The sequence below is a fragment of the Columba livia genome, chromosome 3 (assembly GCF_036013475.1).
Source record: "Columba livia isolate bColLiv1 breed racing homer chromosome 3, bColLiv1.pat.W.v2, whole genome shotgun sequence".
Lineage (NCBI taxonomy): Eukaryota > Metazoa > Chordata > Aves > Columbiformes > Columbidae > Columba > Columba livia.
This window is the reverse complement of record NC_088604.1, coordinates 26,489,594-26,508,396: the sequence shown is the minus strand read 5'-3', so window position 1 is coordinate 26,508,396 and position 18,803 is coordinate 26,489,594. Positions and strand designations below refer to the sequence as shown.

The window sequence follows — 18,803 nt, the reverse complement described above, 5'->3', positions numbered from 1 at the left end:
TAGTAACAGGGTAGCTGGTTTTCTTGCTGGTCATCATTCTTCAACATATGGGATGAGCCAGAGAGAAGATTTGCTGTACCTGTGTCCTCAGAAGTTCTGAGTTACAGCCTCCTCGAGAACAGTGGTCAGGGTGGTGATATGAAGCAGCTGAGCTGTAACTCCTTCAGGGCTCTAGGTGCTGCATCTGGGCATCTAATCTGCAGTCTGTACTCTGATAATTGTCCAGAATGATTTTTATTTCATCTCAACTCGTCAAGGAGACATATTTAGTCCATCTCTGTGTTACAGTTGTTCTCCGATAAGAAACTAATATCTGCATAGGATTATTAATCCCATCATGAAATACTTGTCTGAAATAGAAAGGGTCATTTTCTGCAGAAGTTGCCTATTTCTTTTAACTGTCTGAGGCAGTTTAGACTTCTAGATTAGTTGAATTGAACCCTTCAGAAAATGTGGTAGGAAAGAAACAAGCAAACAACTTAAAGCAGGGCTTCTTTGTTATTTTTGTGTACAAGTGGTAGCTGGGCTGTCAGGCTAACTAATTTCTTGTTATGCTTTTTCCATGTGTCCTTCGTGATCAATAGCATTGCACTTTTCTTCTGCAAAATGCTCAGTTTGGGTCATGCCAGTTGTTGAAAGTATTGTCTCATACTTTGAACTGTAGAAATAGGAAATGATACATTATCAGTAAAGTTAAATAAGGATGATCTGCAGTATTTGTCAGCCTTAAAAATCCTTTCATCGGAGAAACCACATTAGTTTTGCTTATACTCAATATTCTAATTTAAAGAAGGTAATAAAGATAGTTTTGTCACTGAGAACAGTTGGTTTCACCTCTCTTCGGGAAGCAATGGTGACAGTCTGTGTCCACAAAATGCTTGAAGCCTGAAGTTGAGAAGTTGGTACTCAGGTCTCAGGCACTCAGGTAGATACAGTGCTAGCAAATTTGGGGAAATTTCGTGCAGTTAGTGTATTCATTTTTCTTATAATATTAAAATTGCAGTGAATAGAAGCTATGGAAATTCTTGTCTGGATACAGGCTGGCTTCCCATACATAACAAAACAAAAAACTAAATCTTTATTCAAAGTGAATTTGAATCCATTTGGAAGGTTTATTTAATGTTTCTGCTAAGATTAAAATGCCATGATGGTTTAAGACCTATCCTTTGCAAACTGGAAAAAAAACAAACCCATTATTCAAATACTTAATTTTTCATTTATACCACACGTTGTTTTGTTGGAGGGCTTAATTATTATGTATTTTATAACCAGTATTTGTTTCTTTTCAGATAGGTAATTTAAAAATATTGTATATTTGTGCTTAGACATTGTTCTAAAAACATTAAATACTGCAAATCAAATAGTACTCTGAGCTAATGAAGGACAAGGAATGCAGTGCCTATGGGATCCTATTCTTAGGTCAAGCTTCAAAACAATTGACTTTAGGATTTTGACACATTTTAATCATTGGACCAATATGGAAAAACTTACTATAGGGCCAGCAAAACCAAGATTATCAGATCCACTAAGACCAAGAATGAAGAAATGTACTACAGAAATACTAACCCATTCAAGAACTTTTGCTTTACTAATTAGTTTGAGTAATTAAATTTAGTCTTAGTGATTGCTGCATGAGTCAAGGTGTGATTTTCCTCCTTTGTGCTCTGGAAGGGTTTGATCCCATTCCCTGCACCAACTTTTTCTTAGCTATTTCTTAAACACAAAAGCTGCCAAGCAGACTGAGAGTAAAGGAATTATCACTGAACTTTTTCTCTGACAATGAATAGGATTATGTAGAAAAATGATTTCTATTTTTCTCCTGTTATTTACTGCCAGATTCTGTCTGTCAGAGCTTTTGGGACTTCCTTAGCCAAAAATGCGTGCTGGCCCATCCTACTTAATAGCCAGCAACGGACCAATTTTCTAGTAATTTTACAGTCCCTTTTGGAACACAGTTTTACTGTTTTCATTTGCTACATCCTGTGACAATTTTCACGGTATGCACCATATGGAAAAAAATGCATGATTGTTGTTAAACCTGCTGACTGTGAATTTAGCTGAGTGGCTCCTTAACTAAGGGAAAGGGGAATGGCTGAAAATTGCATTTTTCTGCATCATTGTGACTTGTGTGACCAGAACTGTGATTCTTGTAGCGTTGGACAGCTGGATGCGTGGGGTGCAAGGAGCAGAGCAGCAGGCAGTGCCCTTCGAGGACACTCTGCTGTCTGATGTGTGCAAGGTGCTCAAGCTGTGTGACCCAACATGAGCTTTTCTCCATAATTTAGACAGTGGAGAAATTTTAAAGCATTTTGAAGGCAAATAACTGCTTGAATATCAGCGTGCTTGTATGTAAGTGTCAAAAATGGGTCAGTTTGTCAGCTGTTAGAAGTCAGTCTAAACTTTTTCAGCAGAGTGGATGTTGGTTTGCAGAGTCCTTGGAGATGGTGCCTGGCATGGCAGGCAGGGGGAGGACATCGCCCTGTCACCTGCACAGCCAAGGACTCAGGTTTTGTGTGGCCACCTTTGGATCCTCAATGATTTGATGAGTCTGTTACTCATATTATTTTGAAGGGTGGTTTACAAGAAACCGTGACACCAGTTTCAGCCTGTGACAGGATATACACAGATTCCATTTACTATTACTCTTTCCAGCTTTCAAACTATAGTTTTCCAAGCTCTGTGTTGTTGGCAATGCAACAGGGGTCACTGTGTTCCACATTTAATGTATGCGTGTTTTATTTTTAATAACTGATTTGCCAAAAAAAAGGAGTTTGCAAACTCTCATCTAATAACTGCAAAGATCTTGGTAATGCTTTTTCCTTTCCTGCATTTAATTTAAAGCTGCTATGCTAGTCCAATGGGTGCTCATAGCTGTGGGAATGCTTCTTTGTGTTTAGCCCATTTTTTTTCCATGAATCCCAAGTACTCAGTATTAGCAGATACAACTTCTTTGAATTTCTTTAACATATAGTTTCCTACTTTCTCCAGTAGAAAGTTTTATCCATATCCAAATTGGGTTTGCATCTTTCAGTCTATTAGGATTATCAGGGATTTGTAGTAATATTTTTAAAAGTATCTGGACTGTTGTACTTTTATCCAAATTATGGCTTGACTTGTACTTTTTTTGCATACCTCTAGTAAATCTCTCATGTGTCACCAAGTACGCTTTTCAAGTAAGGATCAGTAATACATAAATAGTCGTATTTTCCAGGTGTTTAAAGGGATCATGAGAATATATATGGGTAGACAGATATCTTTTGTGAGTCTTGTTCTATTGCTATAATTTATTGTAATGTCCTTTAGTGTCTTCCCTGAATCAGAATTGCAGATTTTTCAGAGGGGAAGGAGCCATTTGATTGAAACATAATTCAGAGAACTCATATACACTAGATAAAAACGGTATTTTTATCAGCAGTCTTAGCTTCTATCTGTTTTAAATCTGATTCTTCAGCTGACCCTGATTAACAGTTACCCTGCTGAAGAAAGAGTGGTGTCAAAATAAGCACCATTCTGGTAAACTCCTTAAAAAACCTATGGACTTTTTAAGACAGAAACTCTGATTAGAGTTTCTCAGTGCCTTGCTGGCAGTCTTTTGTGAGGCTTGTTTCACTGCCTCAATTATGAATGATCATTAGGGATACAGTTTGAATTCTTGTTGTGTAAATGGGCAACAGCCTAGAATGTAAGCATCTTTTAACAAATGTCTCTAAATGTTATTCAATGGATCCATTTAAAAAAAAAATAATATAATTTAAACAAGGTAGAGTCACAGGAAAATAACCTTACTGAACATCCTTATAATAAAATAAAATATGAAAGCAGATACTATCTTAAGCCATAAAATTAACCATAATATATACCAATATTCACCAACAGTAATAGAGAAGCTGGTAGATTTTTTTTCCCCTGAATAATGACCTCTGAAATAAAGGGTCTGTGCTTACCTTACATTTTACTACTTCTTTCATTTTTTCAGAAGGTCTCACTGTTTAAAGAGAAAGTATTTTTTTAATTGTAACTTTTAATATCATGAACATTTTTAATAGGAAAAAATTGTCTTATTTCAGGTATTTTTATCTTGATGCTGAAAGAAGGATGGATGGTTTGAAAAAATGTTCCACAATGATTTGTCCTACAGAGTATTTATCAATTATTTAGCACATTTCAAAATAAGTGCAGATATGCTGTATTCAGTGAGGAGCCCATTTAAAGCAGTATGTTGAAAGAATACAGTTTGTATACCTACCCTAAGAAAATATGATAGTAATAAGATAATAATACTAATAATAAAACTACTAATAGTAATGCTTTCTCCATCTTCTTGGCAAATTGACTGCAAACCAGTTTACAGGGTAGCTTTTGGAGATTTTTTGCATCTTCCAGAGACAGAATTTTATGATCGTTGATGTATTATCTATAGTCTAGAAACTCCTGCTTTCCATACTGGGGCTGGCAGCCAGTTGAGGGAGGTACAGATAATCCGTAATACTAGCTAGAAAAAATGGGAAAAGTATTTTGAGAAATGTAGCTTGTAGCTTAAATAAAAGTGCTTACACCTAGTTGATCTGTATGTAGGGCTTCAGGCAGTTTATTTAATGGATTTTTTGTGAGTCTGCATGGAAAAAAGTCCTGCTGCTTAATAACGTCCAAAACAAAACTTCATGATTAATGAAAGCTACACGAAAGATTTTCCAGGGATTGTGAAACCATGTTCCTTTTACAGTCAAATCCATTATACCTGCCAGGTATTATCAAAGAATGGAAGATTTATTTAAATTGCTAAAGCGGGGGTAAAATAGAATATTTATATAGGATTGTATAAGTGTCATCGCTGAAGCTCGTCTTCACAACAGAAACAAATTCATGATTTTGGGTGTTCTGAAGTCACAGTATCACAGTATCACAGTATGTTTGGGATTGGAAGGGACCTCAAAAGATCATCTAGTCCAATCCCCCTGCTGGAGCAGGAACACCTAGGTGAGGTCGCACAGGAACATGTCCAGGCGGGTTTTGAATGTCTCCAGGGAAGGAGACTCCACAACCCCCCTGGGCAGCCTGTTCCAGTGCTCTGTCACCCTTACTGAGAAGAAGTTTTTTCTCAAATTTAAGCGGAACCTCTTGTGTTCCAGTTTGATCCCATTACCCCTTGTCCTATCATTGTTTGCCACCGAGAAGAGCCTGGCTCCATCCTCATGGCACTCACCCTTTATATATTTATAAACATTAATGAGGTCCCCCCTTAGTCTCCTCTTCTCCAAACTAAAGAGACCCAGCTTCCTCAGCCTTTCTTTGTAAGGGAGGTGCTCCACTCCCTTAATCATCTTCGTTGCCCTACGCTGGACCCTCTCCAGCAGTTCCCTGTCCTTCTTGAACTGAGGGGCCCAGAACTGGACACAATATTCCAGATGTGGTCTCACCAGGGCGGAGTAGAGGGGAAGGAGGACCTCTCTCGATCTACTAGCCACCCCCCTTCTAATACACCCCAGGATGCCATTGGCCTTCCTGGACACAAGGGCACAGTGCTGGCTCATGGTCATCCTGTTGTCCACCAGGACCCCCAGGTCCCTTTCCCCTACACTGCTCTCTAATATGTAATTTCCCAACCTATACTGGAACCTGGGGCTGTTCCTGCCCAGATGCGGGACTCTACACTTGCCCTTGTTAAATTTCATTAGGTTATTCCCCGCCCAACTCTCCAGCCTGTCCAGGTCCCGCTGGATGGCAGCACAGCCTTCTGGCGTGTCAGACACACTTCCCAGCTTAGTGTCATCAGCAAACTTGCTGATAGTACACTCTATTCCCTCGTCCAAATCGTTAATGAATATATTGAATAATATTGGCCCCAGTACTGACCCCTGAGGCACTCCACTAGATACTGGCCTCCAACTAGACTCCGCACCATTGACTACCACTCTCTGGCTTCTCTCCTTAAGCCAGTTTGCAACCCACCTCACTACTCTATTGTCTAGACCACACCTCCTCAACTTAGCTGTGAGGATGCTGTGGGAGACTGTGTCAAATGCCTTACTCAAGTCAAGGTAGACCACATCCACCGCTCTGCCATCATCCATCCACCTTGTTACATTCTCATAAAAGGCTATGAGGTTGGTCAAGCATGACTTACCCTTACTAAAGCCATGCTGACTGCCCCTAATAATGCTCTTATCCTTCATATGCCTTGAGATGGCACCAAGGATAAGCTGTTCCATTACTTTCCCAGGGACAGAGGTGAGGCTGACCGGTCTATAATTACCCGGGTCCTCCCTCCTGCCCTTTTTGAAGACTGAAGTGACATTTGCTTTCCTCTAGTCCTCAGGCACCTCTCCTGTTTCCCAAGACTTGGCAAAGATGATGGAGAGCGGTGTAGCAATGACTTCAGCCAGCTCCCTCAGCACCCGCGGATGCATCCCATCTGGACCCATGGATTTATGGATGTCCAGACTATTTAATTGCTCCCTAACCCAGTCCTCATCAACTAAAGCAAACTCCTCCATTGACCTGGCTTAGTTATCTGGAAAGTTATCTGGAAAGACAAAGAAAGTTATCTGGAAAGACAAAGAAAATAAAATCTGGAATTACAACCCCTTTTTCTTATTTCATATGAACAAAATGTTGCTTGGTGGCTTTGCAAAGGACATCCCCAAAGGCAATTTTTTTCTGTAGGCCGGTTAATCATGAATTATTCCATAGCATTGATTCTGTTACTCCCAGTGGGTGGCAGTTTTCCTATTTGTACTCCTTCCAAACATTGTGTTTCCCTTAATGGCAGAAAAATTGCATGATAAATCTGTTTCGTGTTAAGTTTTGATTAAATACAGACGTTTGTGATAATTTTAGTTACAATATGTAGTTACATTTTTGTCTTACAAATGGAGTAAAACTAGTTGCTTCACCTCATGCTTTAAAGTAAGAATACATTTTTTTAATAATTAGAGTAAGGTTTCTCTGATAGTTTAATTAGTGTTATGTCACCCTATTAAACATAACTTCCTATTAAAAGTGCCGTATTACTCATGGTGGACAAAAAATGCTTAGATTCTGTGTGTGAAATCTCTGTTTAGGAGCAAGACACATTTTCAAAGCTTGGTTTGACTTTTGTTCTGGAAGTTAGCGAAGAAACTCATGATATCTAAACTACCTTTTCTTCTGGGACAGTGCAAATAATTGTAACTGGCATAACCAGGGGTTATCTGTGTAAAAGGAAGTAATAGATTGGCAATAGATAATGGGAAGGAAAACCAATTTTGTTTTTTAGGCATGCTGGAGCTGATCATACAGAAATTAGTTTTTGTAATTGCTGAACCATGGAAGCTATACAGAAAAACAACTCTCATGGGAAAAACTCATTCTTTATGACCAAATTAGCCACTTCATTTTCCTTTTTCTGTGCCAACTGGCATGTGGAGAAAAACTGAAAATCTCCATCCTGTGTACTCTGGGAATCACTCACATTAGCATAGGTGATAGATTCAGTCTTAGCTGAGTGAATGTCAATGAGCCATAAGAGAATTTTAAGGGTCTGGACCAACTCCCACTGAAGTAAGAACCTGAGTTCCATGTGCTTCACTAGTGCAGAGTCAATTAGAAGTAAAAAAGGTGGGGGAGGAAAGGAAATATGACTTAGTTTTACAGTTGTTCTTTGAGTTTTATCCTACTTTGCCACTGATATAAAGGTGAAGTTAAATGTCTCATATCATTGATCTCTTTTAGCCAAGAAAGTTCAACACAGCTCAGCCTGAGCTTGTGTTTCTTCTTTTAGGCTTGCTTATATAATGGTCAATCATTCACAGTGTTGGATAAGTGTGTGGAACTGTCTTCTCTCAGCCCTGCAAATAGCATAGAAATCTAACTGTGGAAAGCTTTGGTATATCTTTTCAGTATGAGAGGTTGCTGCCTATTAGGAGGTTTTTTCCAGCATGCATGAAATCATGTTTTGTATTACAGGTACAGATATTTGTCCTTTAGTTTTATTTAAGAGCTACAGAAATTAACGGTTAAATAATTATACTGAGAACTCATGGACAGGTCTGGAAGTTCCTAAGTGGGGTAATAAATATGCCCTATTTCCCATTATTTTATTTGTGCAAAAGATCCAAGGTGGTTTCAGACTCAAGTTTAGCAAAAGGACTTATGTTCCACAATGTGAATAGAAGGCTTGGGTTGAGGCATTGTTTTCCAGTTGTTTTTATTATATTCGTAGATCTCTTCTTTTAATAATAGGTATATTGGAATTTTGATGATCTCTAACATGCTCAGGATGTCATAGTTTGCTCATGTGCCTTTGACCAATGAACTGTTTCTGCTTTGTGGGATCATTATTAACTAGAAGCTGGGTGTAAACTGCAAAACAATGGAGCTATCTTTTCCAAGCCTGAGTTGCACAGCTGTAATCCATATGGAAACTATCAGGTTATTCCTGGTTGTTAAATTAATGTTATTTTTTTTTTTCTTCCCACAGACTGCATTTATTTTGGTGGTGTCTAAAATGATCTTCTTGTTTTCACTGCAGCAGATTAATTTTCAATCTTAGATTAAATTGTACTCTGTAAACCAAATTCTTGTTGCAGATTAATGGTGGTGCAAGAACACTTTGTCCAATAAATTTGAGTAGTTTTAGAAAAAAAAAAAGTTTTATTTTTTTAAATTAACTTAATGTAGACTACAGTTTTAAGCATATATCGAGTTTTGTTTTAAAACTGAATTATATTCAATTAAATATTCACTATAAGAAAACTGTGGAGATCTGTAGTAGAGCTAGATGAGCAATGGTGCTAAGGAAATGACAGAGGTCTTCAAGTGTTTAGGGAGGTGGAAGCTAGCGTATCTGAAATTATGGCTGTCTCTTCTGTTAGAATCACTGTATTTTAGATGGGAAAACAAGGTTCATCATACTCATGGTGCTGTTGACCAGGACTTGTGCTGGAGGAAGATGTGCTCTATGTGGGAAATCTTACGGACAATCAGAAGTGGTTTCTTTCCTCGTGTCAGCCGGGATTTTCACTACAACACTGAGCCCTTGGTGGGCAACAGGAGCACAGGACCCTGCCCAGCGGTGGACACGGGCTCCTGACACGAAAGTGCTGGGGAGCGACTGAACATTCATGTTCCATTGTATCCCCAGATGAAGTAGTTTTCATATTTCCAGCTGAAGGTCTTTGGTCTTATATGTTGTTGGTTTATTTTAGTTTGTTTGGTTTTGTTTGTTTGTTTGTTTTTAATTTTCTATTTCCTGCCCATATTTTGGACCCCAATCACATGCCAAATGTTAAATTTATGAGGACATAGGAGGGTTATGTATTATTTTCTGGAGAAATTATTCCATATATGTAAAAGGTTTTCTTCTTTTTCCCTCAGGGAATTCCTGGAATCCCTGGGAATCAAGGAGCAAAAGGACAGAAGGTATTATTAGCAATTTAACACAGTTAAAACCTGTGCATATGTATACCCATTCCAAAGTACGGGTTCAGTCTGTGCTGAGAGGAGAGTTTTCATAGTGGGGATTTAGGACATCAAACCTTGCTGCAAATGGAGGAAGACCTGCTGTGCATTCTTTGTGGCATGTTTGAAAATCTCTCATTAGGTTTTATTTCTACTAGTCCAGAAGGAATGAATAATTTAAAAGTAAAAAAGTTAGTGTCATAATTCTTTGATAAATACTCCTAAGTAAATCTGCATAATTTAAAAAATTATTTAACAAATTTGTTAACTATACATGCATTAATCACAGAACTCTTCTCTTTATGTAAAAAATATAGGGTGAAATTGGACCACCGGGTCAACCAGGAGCAAAAGGGTCAACAGGGGATACTGTAAGTTTGTAAAATTATGTTATTGTGAACAAATAATTCTTATGCTGTTGTTCTCTAATTGTTATAAACAAGAAATGGAAAATTTAGTAGCAACCTAGCATTTTCAGGGTAGCATTTATGAACAGACTAAATCTAATCTCTGAATTCCCCTCAAAATATTATATACCCACTTTTATTTTAAAATTGATTTCCTGACTGCACATTTGGTAAACAAATCCAGCAAACACTTTAGTTGAAATTTACTCTCTGAATTAATTAACTTTGAAAGTACTCAATCAATTTATTATGAAAGTTAAGACCAAATTAAATATTGACATAGTATACAATGGATTTCTGAAGATGAATTTCGGGATGCTTTTGTGATAGTGCTCTTTTGAAAAAGACTGGGAGAATAGCTGTGATCACTGAATTCCCAAAATGCTTAAAGAGAGATTTTTATTTTAGAATGTAGGAAATGTAAAATAATTCATTGGTTTTGGACAGGCCTACTCACCACATCTTTGTTACTGTCTAAATAGGGTGATTTCTGTGTTCTTTATAATCCTTTAGAAATCACAGTAGTAAAATAATGGTTCTGAAAATTGTTGCAAGTATACATAGACTTTAAAAAAAACACATTTTAAAATTAAAAGGGACAGCTGCTTAAAACTGCTTAGAGATCTTTCATTAATTAGTAGGAACCTCATCACTGGTTGAACATATGCTGCCTTAAAAAATAATTTCACATGACTAAGCAATACTCAACAGAGAATCCTAAAGTAAGGATGAAAGAGTCCTCTGTGAAATCAACAATCTCAGCATCATTCTGATACATGTACAATCACAGCAAACAGCTTATTTATGATGCTTTTTTAAGGAAAAGTTCAGCAGTGTTCCACTATTAATCATCCTCACTGTTACTGTGTCTTTTTGTAGTTTTTGTTTTGTGTGTGAGATATTTAACCTTCTTTGCTGATAAATTTTATATTATTTGCTGACTAAAATGCTTCTAACTTTCCTGAGCATACGTGGTTTAGCATAATAAACAAGCTGTTTGCTGTGATTGTGCATGTATCAGAATGATGTTGAGATTGTTGAGTCCACAGAGGACTCTTTCGTCTTTACTTTAGGATTCTCTGATTGTGGAGTATTGCTTAGTCATGTGAAATCCAAATGAATATGTGTACTATCACTTGAAGAAGCTGAGGGTGTTATTAAACTGTAAACAGACTTTCCAAAGTTGTACAGCCCACAGATCTCATCATCTTTCCTGTTTCTCTTCTTAATTTTTCACTGTATCATTTGTTTTCATCAAAGAAAATTCAAAACTAAGGATGTAGTTTGTACTTTATCCTATATTCCTGTAGATAACCACAGACAAAGGAGAGAGCCCTAAACTTGCTCTTGTAATAGTGCTTGGTTTAAAAATACTTGCCTTTGGTTTCCAGATAACAAAGGTGATATGTAGGCATACAAATGTCTAGACATGTATTGAAGAGCTCATGTCTTTTTCCATGCTCACATCTTTTTCCTTCCTCGCAGTTCCTTAATAAAATATATGATCAATTGAAACCAGTGCAGCCCTGGTTGAAAAGAAAGATTGAAACTAGTTTTAGGTTTTACAAATTCCGGGCTACTCTGTCACGCAATACATTCAGAATTTCCTGCACAAATATACAGCGATCCTGCACCCACCGAGCAGCTCCTCCTTCCCTGACTCTACCACAGACATGACCACTACAACACAGCTGTCAAAAGCCCTTTTGTATAAAGTGAATACACCAGTTAATTTTCTTTTCATGAACTTAAAGGACTTTTTCAGCCACCTAAAGGTCTTCTCTGGAAATAATAGATTTCCTGATTGCCATAATTTAGACCACATTTGAAAGAAACCTTGCCTGAACTGGAACTTCAAATGTCTGTACTCCTAGTTAACACATGCACACTTGTTGTCTCACCTGTGCCTCTAGTCATTTTTATTGCCTATAATAGGAAATTTATTTTCTGTTTCTTTTTGAGCAAAGCTGAACAAAATACCAAAGGGAAGCCTGTATCAACAGCTGTAATGAAACCTTGTGGGATTCCAAAGTGTACATATTTATTCAAGTAACTCACCTACCATGTTTCCTTAAAATTTTATTTAGATAAATAACATCTGGTTCTTGGTACACTTGAAAATTATTTATTTTTTTCCTGTCAACTCATTTAATGTATCTTTTGTCACCTGATAAAATAAGTAGAAAATTGATGCATGGAATATTTGAATGCATTATATGGCATTAGGGAATTTCAACCAGAAAAGATAGTGGGATTTTCCTTGTATTAGTCACACTGGATATGTTTGTTCCAGAAAAAACAGATGGAAAGCTTGTGGATGGTCTATTAATACCTTGGGAAAATTCTTCAGTAACAAGTTCTTCAGTAATAAGTATCCCTATTACACTGCCAACATCAGTAATTTATTAATATATCTGCCACATAAATAGTGTCAGCTCTGGAAAACGGAGGAGTAACACTACATTTTATGTCCTTGAATTGTTCTTTATTTTTGTTCAGGACGTGCTCTTCTCTTATAATTTTACATGCCATAGTTAATGGATAGTGTTCTCAAGCTTTTGCTATATTGCATCTGAAAGTTTTCTTCTTACAGCGTACTGATTTCATGTAGTCATCTTCCTGTAATTTTTTAAATGAAATATGTTAAATATAGCCTAGTAATTAAAGTGCCAGAAAAGAAGCCAGGACAACTGGGTTTTATTTCTCCCTTTCCTGCAGACGTATGACTGACCTTTAGTTATACTAAACATATTTTCTGATGTGCCTTCTCTAGTAGATGTTTGCAGGTCGCCATGGATATATACATATATCTGATAAAAACAAACCAAAACAAACTCTTCTGTACACATGGTATTTCAAGCTTCTATAAGATAAAAATGACTGAGGAACATTTATGATGAACATTTAAGCACTTCTGTAATCCATGGACGGGTGTTGGGCATAAACTAGATGTGATGGGGTAGGGAGTTGGTAGGGGTTAAACTCAGCACGTTACATGACTTGAAACACGAGGCTACACTGAGGTGGTGATGTGCAAGGAGCCAGAAATCCCCTGCTAACATTTCTCATCCCTTCCTAAGCTTGTGCTTGCTTTTCTCTACTGATTAACATGCTAGTAGTGAGCACAAAACAGGAATCTGAGGAGAAGAGAAATAATGATTTCACAGTGTTTTTTGGAAAAGGAAGGTAGCCCTCAAGGAATGCAAAAAAAATCACATAATGAAGAGAGCTGTATTTCAGAAGTTAGGGTGTCAGTAGATAACATGAAATTTTATTTTAAAAAGACAAATTGAATTAAGCCTTGCAGTGAAATGAAAATCAAAAAACGTGGTTTGCTCTGTAAATAAAAAGAGAAAAAGTGAAGCAGCCCTTATGTGCAAGTGAATTAAGACTGTTAATATAATCAAGGTTAAGTTTCAAAACCAAATTAGTATTTTTTACACTTGCAGTAAGAAAGCTGACACTGAATGTAGGCCATAAACAAATGGTTAATGGGAATACACCACCTTTTAGGTTGTGAGTGGAAGCAGACCTCAGAAACTTCACTCTGGCCGGAGAGGGACTGGTAATTTCTATTCCAAAATAATGAAAGAAGTGGCATAGGGCAAACCTCTATTTACCAAACAATAGGTTACACTAGATTCTCTGCATCATCTTTGATAGAATGACTGATTTTCTGTGTTAGAACAAGCAGATCTAATCTTCAAAGTTCAGGAAAGTGTTGAAAGTTATTTGATGTATGATGTTCTTAGCTATTTTTGAAGTTTAGTAGAAGTTTTCATAGAAGTTTAATAGAAGAATTTTCATGTGCAATTGATTGGACGGGAAAAGTCTGAGACAGAGGAAAACTGGCAGCAAAATTACTCACGTTTTAGTCTTGTGATTTATTTGTATTCACAGACCAGTGTCTGTAGCCCAAGGAGCAAGTTGCTATGTTTATTGATGGAAAGTTTTGGTGACCAGTACTTTCTCACAGCGCAGCAGTAAAGAAACCTGAGTTAATCTGTGCTGCCTCAGTTAACAGTAAAGCACAGGTGAAATACCGGAAAACTGAAGAAATGCTGAAAACCCTGGCTGCAAAGAATTGCTTCTTATTCCAAATATTCTGAATTTTCTCTGCATCTGCAAAAACAAAGCCGCCTTTTAATTTTAGCAGAGAAAGTTAATATTTTTTTGGTTAAACTGAGTTGCAATCCATGTAACAAATTGCTGTAGACATACATTTATTTTTGATCACATGTAACTTCTGAAGGAAATCTGAGATAATGTTGTTGAACTGGGTAGTTCCCAACAGTAGTAATAAATGGAAGGTGGTTGTTTTTATCTCTGTGAAAGCAAAGATAAAATAATGATAACTGAAGTTTTTGAAAATACTGTCAATTAGAATAATTGATAAAACATCTCTCACAAGTTAGATTTCAGGATTTATTTAATTCTTTGACTTTCTGTATTATTATGCTTTTATTTTATGCTGTGTCTTAAGTATGCCCTTGTATCAGATCATATTTCAGAGTATGTATGCAAGTCCAAATGAAACAATAATAATATATTGTTTTTTATTGATGCATGCAGCTCTAGAGTCAAATAGAAGTTAGATGAAATTGTGAGAAAGACAAACATTAACACCAGATGTGGGAAATACTCTAAATGGGAATTCCTTCTTGGAAAGTGTGATTTTAAAAAAATATTTATTTTCTAATATATACTTGAGAGTAGCTTTAAACAGAAATTAAGAAAGCCAGCAATTTGATGGTTTGAGACCCTTTAGCTCTTAGTTTATGTATGGAACAAAGACAACTAAATATGCCTTTACCAACACCTTTCCATGAGGAATCCAAGGGGCGGCTTTGGCACAGCTCTGGCTTTGTACATGTGCTGAAGTTGTCACCATCTGACATGGCAGAAGTTCTTGGATTCTTGAATAAACAGTTCAGTCCTGAAGATGCAAAGGTGGGCCCCCAAAGGTAACTGTTCCCAGTAAATCTCCACAAAGTTTGCAAAAGGACTCAAGGCATGGAAACCTTAGAGGGACACATAGTCAGAAAGAAGACAGAGAATTATAGAATACCGCATACACTTTTGCTGGTTTGGGGAACCCTAAATGGAAAATAAGAAACTCTTGTGTCACTTTCAATTTTAGCTAAGGACATACTAAAGATATGTCAAAGATTAGATCACACTGATCGGGTTTTGAGTTACAGAATCTTTTCTCCCAGGAGTATTTCATGGCAGCATTGCACTTTTTTCCTGATTTTTTTTTTTTCTCCATTGCACAGTAGCCCTTCCTTAGGCCATAGAAGGTCTAAATAATCACCTTTATAATAATATGATGAAAGATATTATATTTCTGTCTATTTAACTATAGAAATATAATACTAATACACTGCACTGAAGCAATTATTCCTTTAGCTTATTACAGAAATGTCTCTGCCTTTTTTGAAAATAAATAGGGTTTGATGGGACCAGAAGGCTCATTTGGTCTACCTGGAGCTCCTGGGCCTAAGGTGAGTATTTGTGTTAATTCACTTGTGACTTTAATAAAAGGCTGCTTAATAGATGACAAAATGCCAGGATTTTGCAGCTATTTTTTTTACTATATTGAATATCGGTAAATAGCTGGGTGATTTTCCTGTACTACCTTATGTGATAGTTCAGTCTCAAGAGAGTTTAATATAGCCCAGTAAATGGTGCCTGTCATCCCATGAGGTTTGGAACAATTGCAGAAATGGTGATGAGACTTTGTTTCAGCTGCACAGTCCTGGAAAATGTTCTGCAATGCTGGGAGCCAAACAATTCTCAGTATACATCAGAACTTTCTGCCCATGTTACATTTATTTATATTTTAATTGTGTTAAATAACATTACGTGCTGCTTTTTCCAGACGAGGAGCCAAATCTATTTCAGATGTAACTTTATTGATTTCACTGCAACTACAGCAAGAATCAGTTTGACCCAAGCTCTCAGAAAAAAAATAGATACTATAAATCTAGATCTGTTAGTGTAACCTTTTAATTTAATCCGAGATGAGTTTTGGCTAGTAAGCACTGGATTGTGTGTCCTAGCGAATATTTCAGAACATAGAATACATTTCCTGAACTTTGTATTTACATTTAGATTAATTTTCACCCATACATTATTTTGTATTCAAAAAGACATATTTATTTATTTAAAATTGTGTACTGAAAGTAACATTTTTTAAAGTGGTCAGTATTTGCTATGGTCAAGAACATTGAATGCCTCTGACAATTTATTAGCTTAATTTTTATTTGTGAAATGTGCTTTTGTTTTGTATGTTTGTCTCTCATTCAGAATATAAGCTGATTCCTACAGAATCATTCTTAATAAGTTCATTCTTGCAGAAGATCATTATGAAGTTATCAATAATTCTTAGATTTTAGTGAAAATCCTCATGCTGAATATATGCCTAATTCCATAGGCTAAAATAAAACCCCAAACATTCATAAATACTTTGACTCAGATCCAGAGGATTCTCAGATTTTTATTAAATAAGATGGTGGAGATGTGAAGTCATTCCACACAGACATGGTATGACTGGGCAAGGGCAGTCAGGCAGGTGGGATGGGACAGGTGAGCAGAGGCTGGCAGATCCCAGTTTGTCATCAGCATCTCACCTTTCCTCAGAGAAAACTGAAACTTCAGGTTTCCCGTACCTCTTTTTAAGACCCAATTTCCCAGCAGTGTCTGTTTATGTTTCCTAGTCATACCATATGTGACAAAACATTGATGTATCATCCACACTCTTATATTGTTCCGTAGGGTGATAAAGGCGAACCTGGAATACAGGGAAAACCAGGATCATCAGGAGCCAAGGTAAGTATGAATCTGGAAACATTCTAGTTAAAGAAGGGATTGATCTACTTTTCCATGATTTACTGATTTTCCATTATTAGCTACAAGGCAGTTTGTTTCAAAATAAAACAGTAGTTAACAGAAAATTGCATCAGAATCCATTTGATGGCTTATTCTTATTAATTTTATACTAAATTTTAGGCAATATAAGTCAGCTGTTCATGCAGTTCAAATGTGCAAACATTGCCATTGCTTCAGGTAGTTTTATTTGTGTAATTTTGAAAAATCGATATCAACTATATTAAAAGGCAATTAAAAAGTTAGATACTGGAAAACTGAGGTTAAGAATTAGGAGTCCCTTTTGTGGCTGCTCTGTATTCAACATCTCTTCACAAATTCTCCAGATATTTCAATCATCCTCAGTCGTAAAATTTCAAAATATCATAGCCAAAGCGTGTGACCTTGAGAAAACATGCATTCTATGTTTTTACACAGAGCACATCACTGACACAGAGCTATTTTATTATTCAGGGAGATCTAGGAGTACCAGGTGCCCCAGGTGAACCAGGTTACCCAGGCATTCCTGGTACCCAGGGTATAAAGGTAAGTATTTTTTCCAATTTTACATGAATTGCATCTTGTATTGGAAATGCCTTTCTTATAAGTGATCACTATTAAAGGAAATACTTTTTCTCTAATACATCATTATTACTAGAGAATAGTTGGTATATTTTGGAAGGCCTATTCTTTAGAAATAACAATCATTTTTTGATAGGAAAGAGAGAATGGCCAAAATGGAGAAACTGTTAACAAAAAATGCTATGACATAGGTATTAATGAAATTTCCATTATGAATTATAGTACATACATAATGTTATATCCATGATTCTAGATTTATTTAATCTTATGTCTTTTACCAAGTGCTACTTCACTGTTTCTTGTAAACATCCTTCAGAATAATATGAGTAACAGACTCGTTGAATCTTTGAGGATCCAAAGGTGGCCACACAAAACCTGAGCCCCCAGCGGTGCAGGTGACAGGGCGATGTCCTCCCCCTGCCTGCCTGCCGTGCCAGGCACCAGCCCCATGGGCTCTGCAAACCAATATCCACTTGTTTCTTTAGGATATAGTTTACTATAGCTAACAAGCTTTATCTGTAGCTATTCAAACTAATATTTATTCAAGCAACAAGTTGTAGAGGCTAAAAATGTTGCTATATTTACTATCTTTTAAATTTTAAAATGTAATGTTACTTTTAAATTAATTAAATGAGCAAACTAAATTAGTAGGTTAATTCAAACTTTCAATTATATTTCAACTGATCTAATAATAACTTCAATTTTGAATGTGTAGAAAAATTTATACAGAAATAAATTGTCTTTAGGTAATATATCTGACACTTGTTTTGGAAATCTAGCAGTGTTTCCTGGGAAGTATTGGAGTCTCAACTAGGGTGAAGATTCTTCAATTATGTATTCAAATTATGGATTTCATAACAAACAAGAAATCCTGTAAAAGCAAAGGAAGCTCACGTAAGGTGTCAGGTAGAAAGGTGCAGTTAGTAAAATATGATACTGCATCTATGCAGTGTTACCAGCAGTGTAGAGGACCACTTTTTGAAGGATGAAGCTCTTCATATAAACTCATTACAGAAATAAGAGCTTCATCAGGTACTTCACCATGGAAAGAAAGGTTGAAAGGTAATGAAGCAGTAAGTAAGAAGGGGGATGTTATATATAAAGTTGTATGAAACTCCCATGCAGAGATATTCCACCAGACTTCAGCTTCTGCTCCAGAAGGTCACGAGTTTCAGGTATGTCCAGTGTCATATATGCCAGTCATGTATGGAAGTCTTACCTATGCTAGAGTATTTCACATGTCAGTAGGCACATATGGGGATGCCTTGGGTTGCCTGGTGCATCTTAAAGCATCTGAAGCAGGTCCCTGGTCAAGACAAACTAGAGGCTGATCCAAATTTAGATGAGGTTATCTAGCTAAATGTTGTAATGGAACCTGAGTCCTATTTTCCAAGACAAGATGTAGAAAAATGAGTCTTCTGACCAATTTCAAAACAGTGATTTCCAGAGCACATAAGGACAAAGATTTCCTGGCTTAAGTCTTTCAAAATATTCTGAAGCCCAGTGGAA

At 36.6% G+C, this 18,803-nt stretch overlaps 1 protein-coding gene across 1 annotated transcript in view; it reads left to right on the top strand.

Moving 5' to 3' along the window:
• The window catches only part of COL21A1 (collagen type XXI alpha 1 chain), a 115,097-nt gene that overhangs the window by 78,645 nt on the left and 17,649 nt on the right, over positions 1 to 18,803 (top strand). The window contains exons 18-22 of the mRNA XM_065056128.1: positions 9,355 to 9,399; positions 9,756 to 9,809; positions 15,296 to 15,349; positions 16,623 to 16,676; positions 17,187 to 17,258. Of these exons, the coding sequence (XP_064912200.1) occupies positions 9,355 to 9,399; positions 9,756 to 9,809; positions 15,296 to 15,349; positions 16,623 to 16,676; positions 17,187 to 17,258 (279 nt within the window). The remainder of the gene's footprint in view (positions 1 to 9,354; positions 9,400 to 9,755; positions 9,810 to 15,295; positions 15,350 to 16,622; positions 16,677 to 17,186; positions 17,259 to 18,803) is intronic.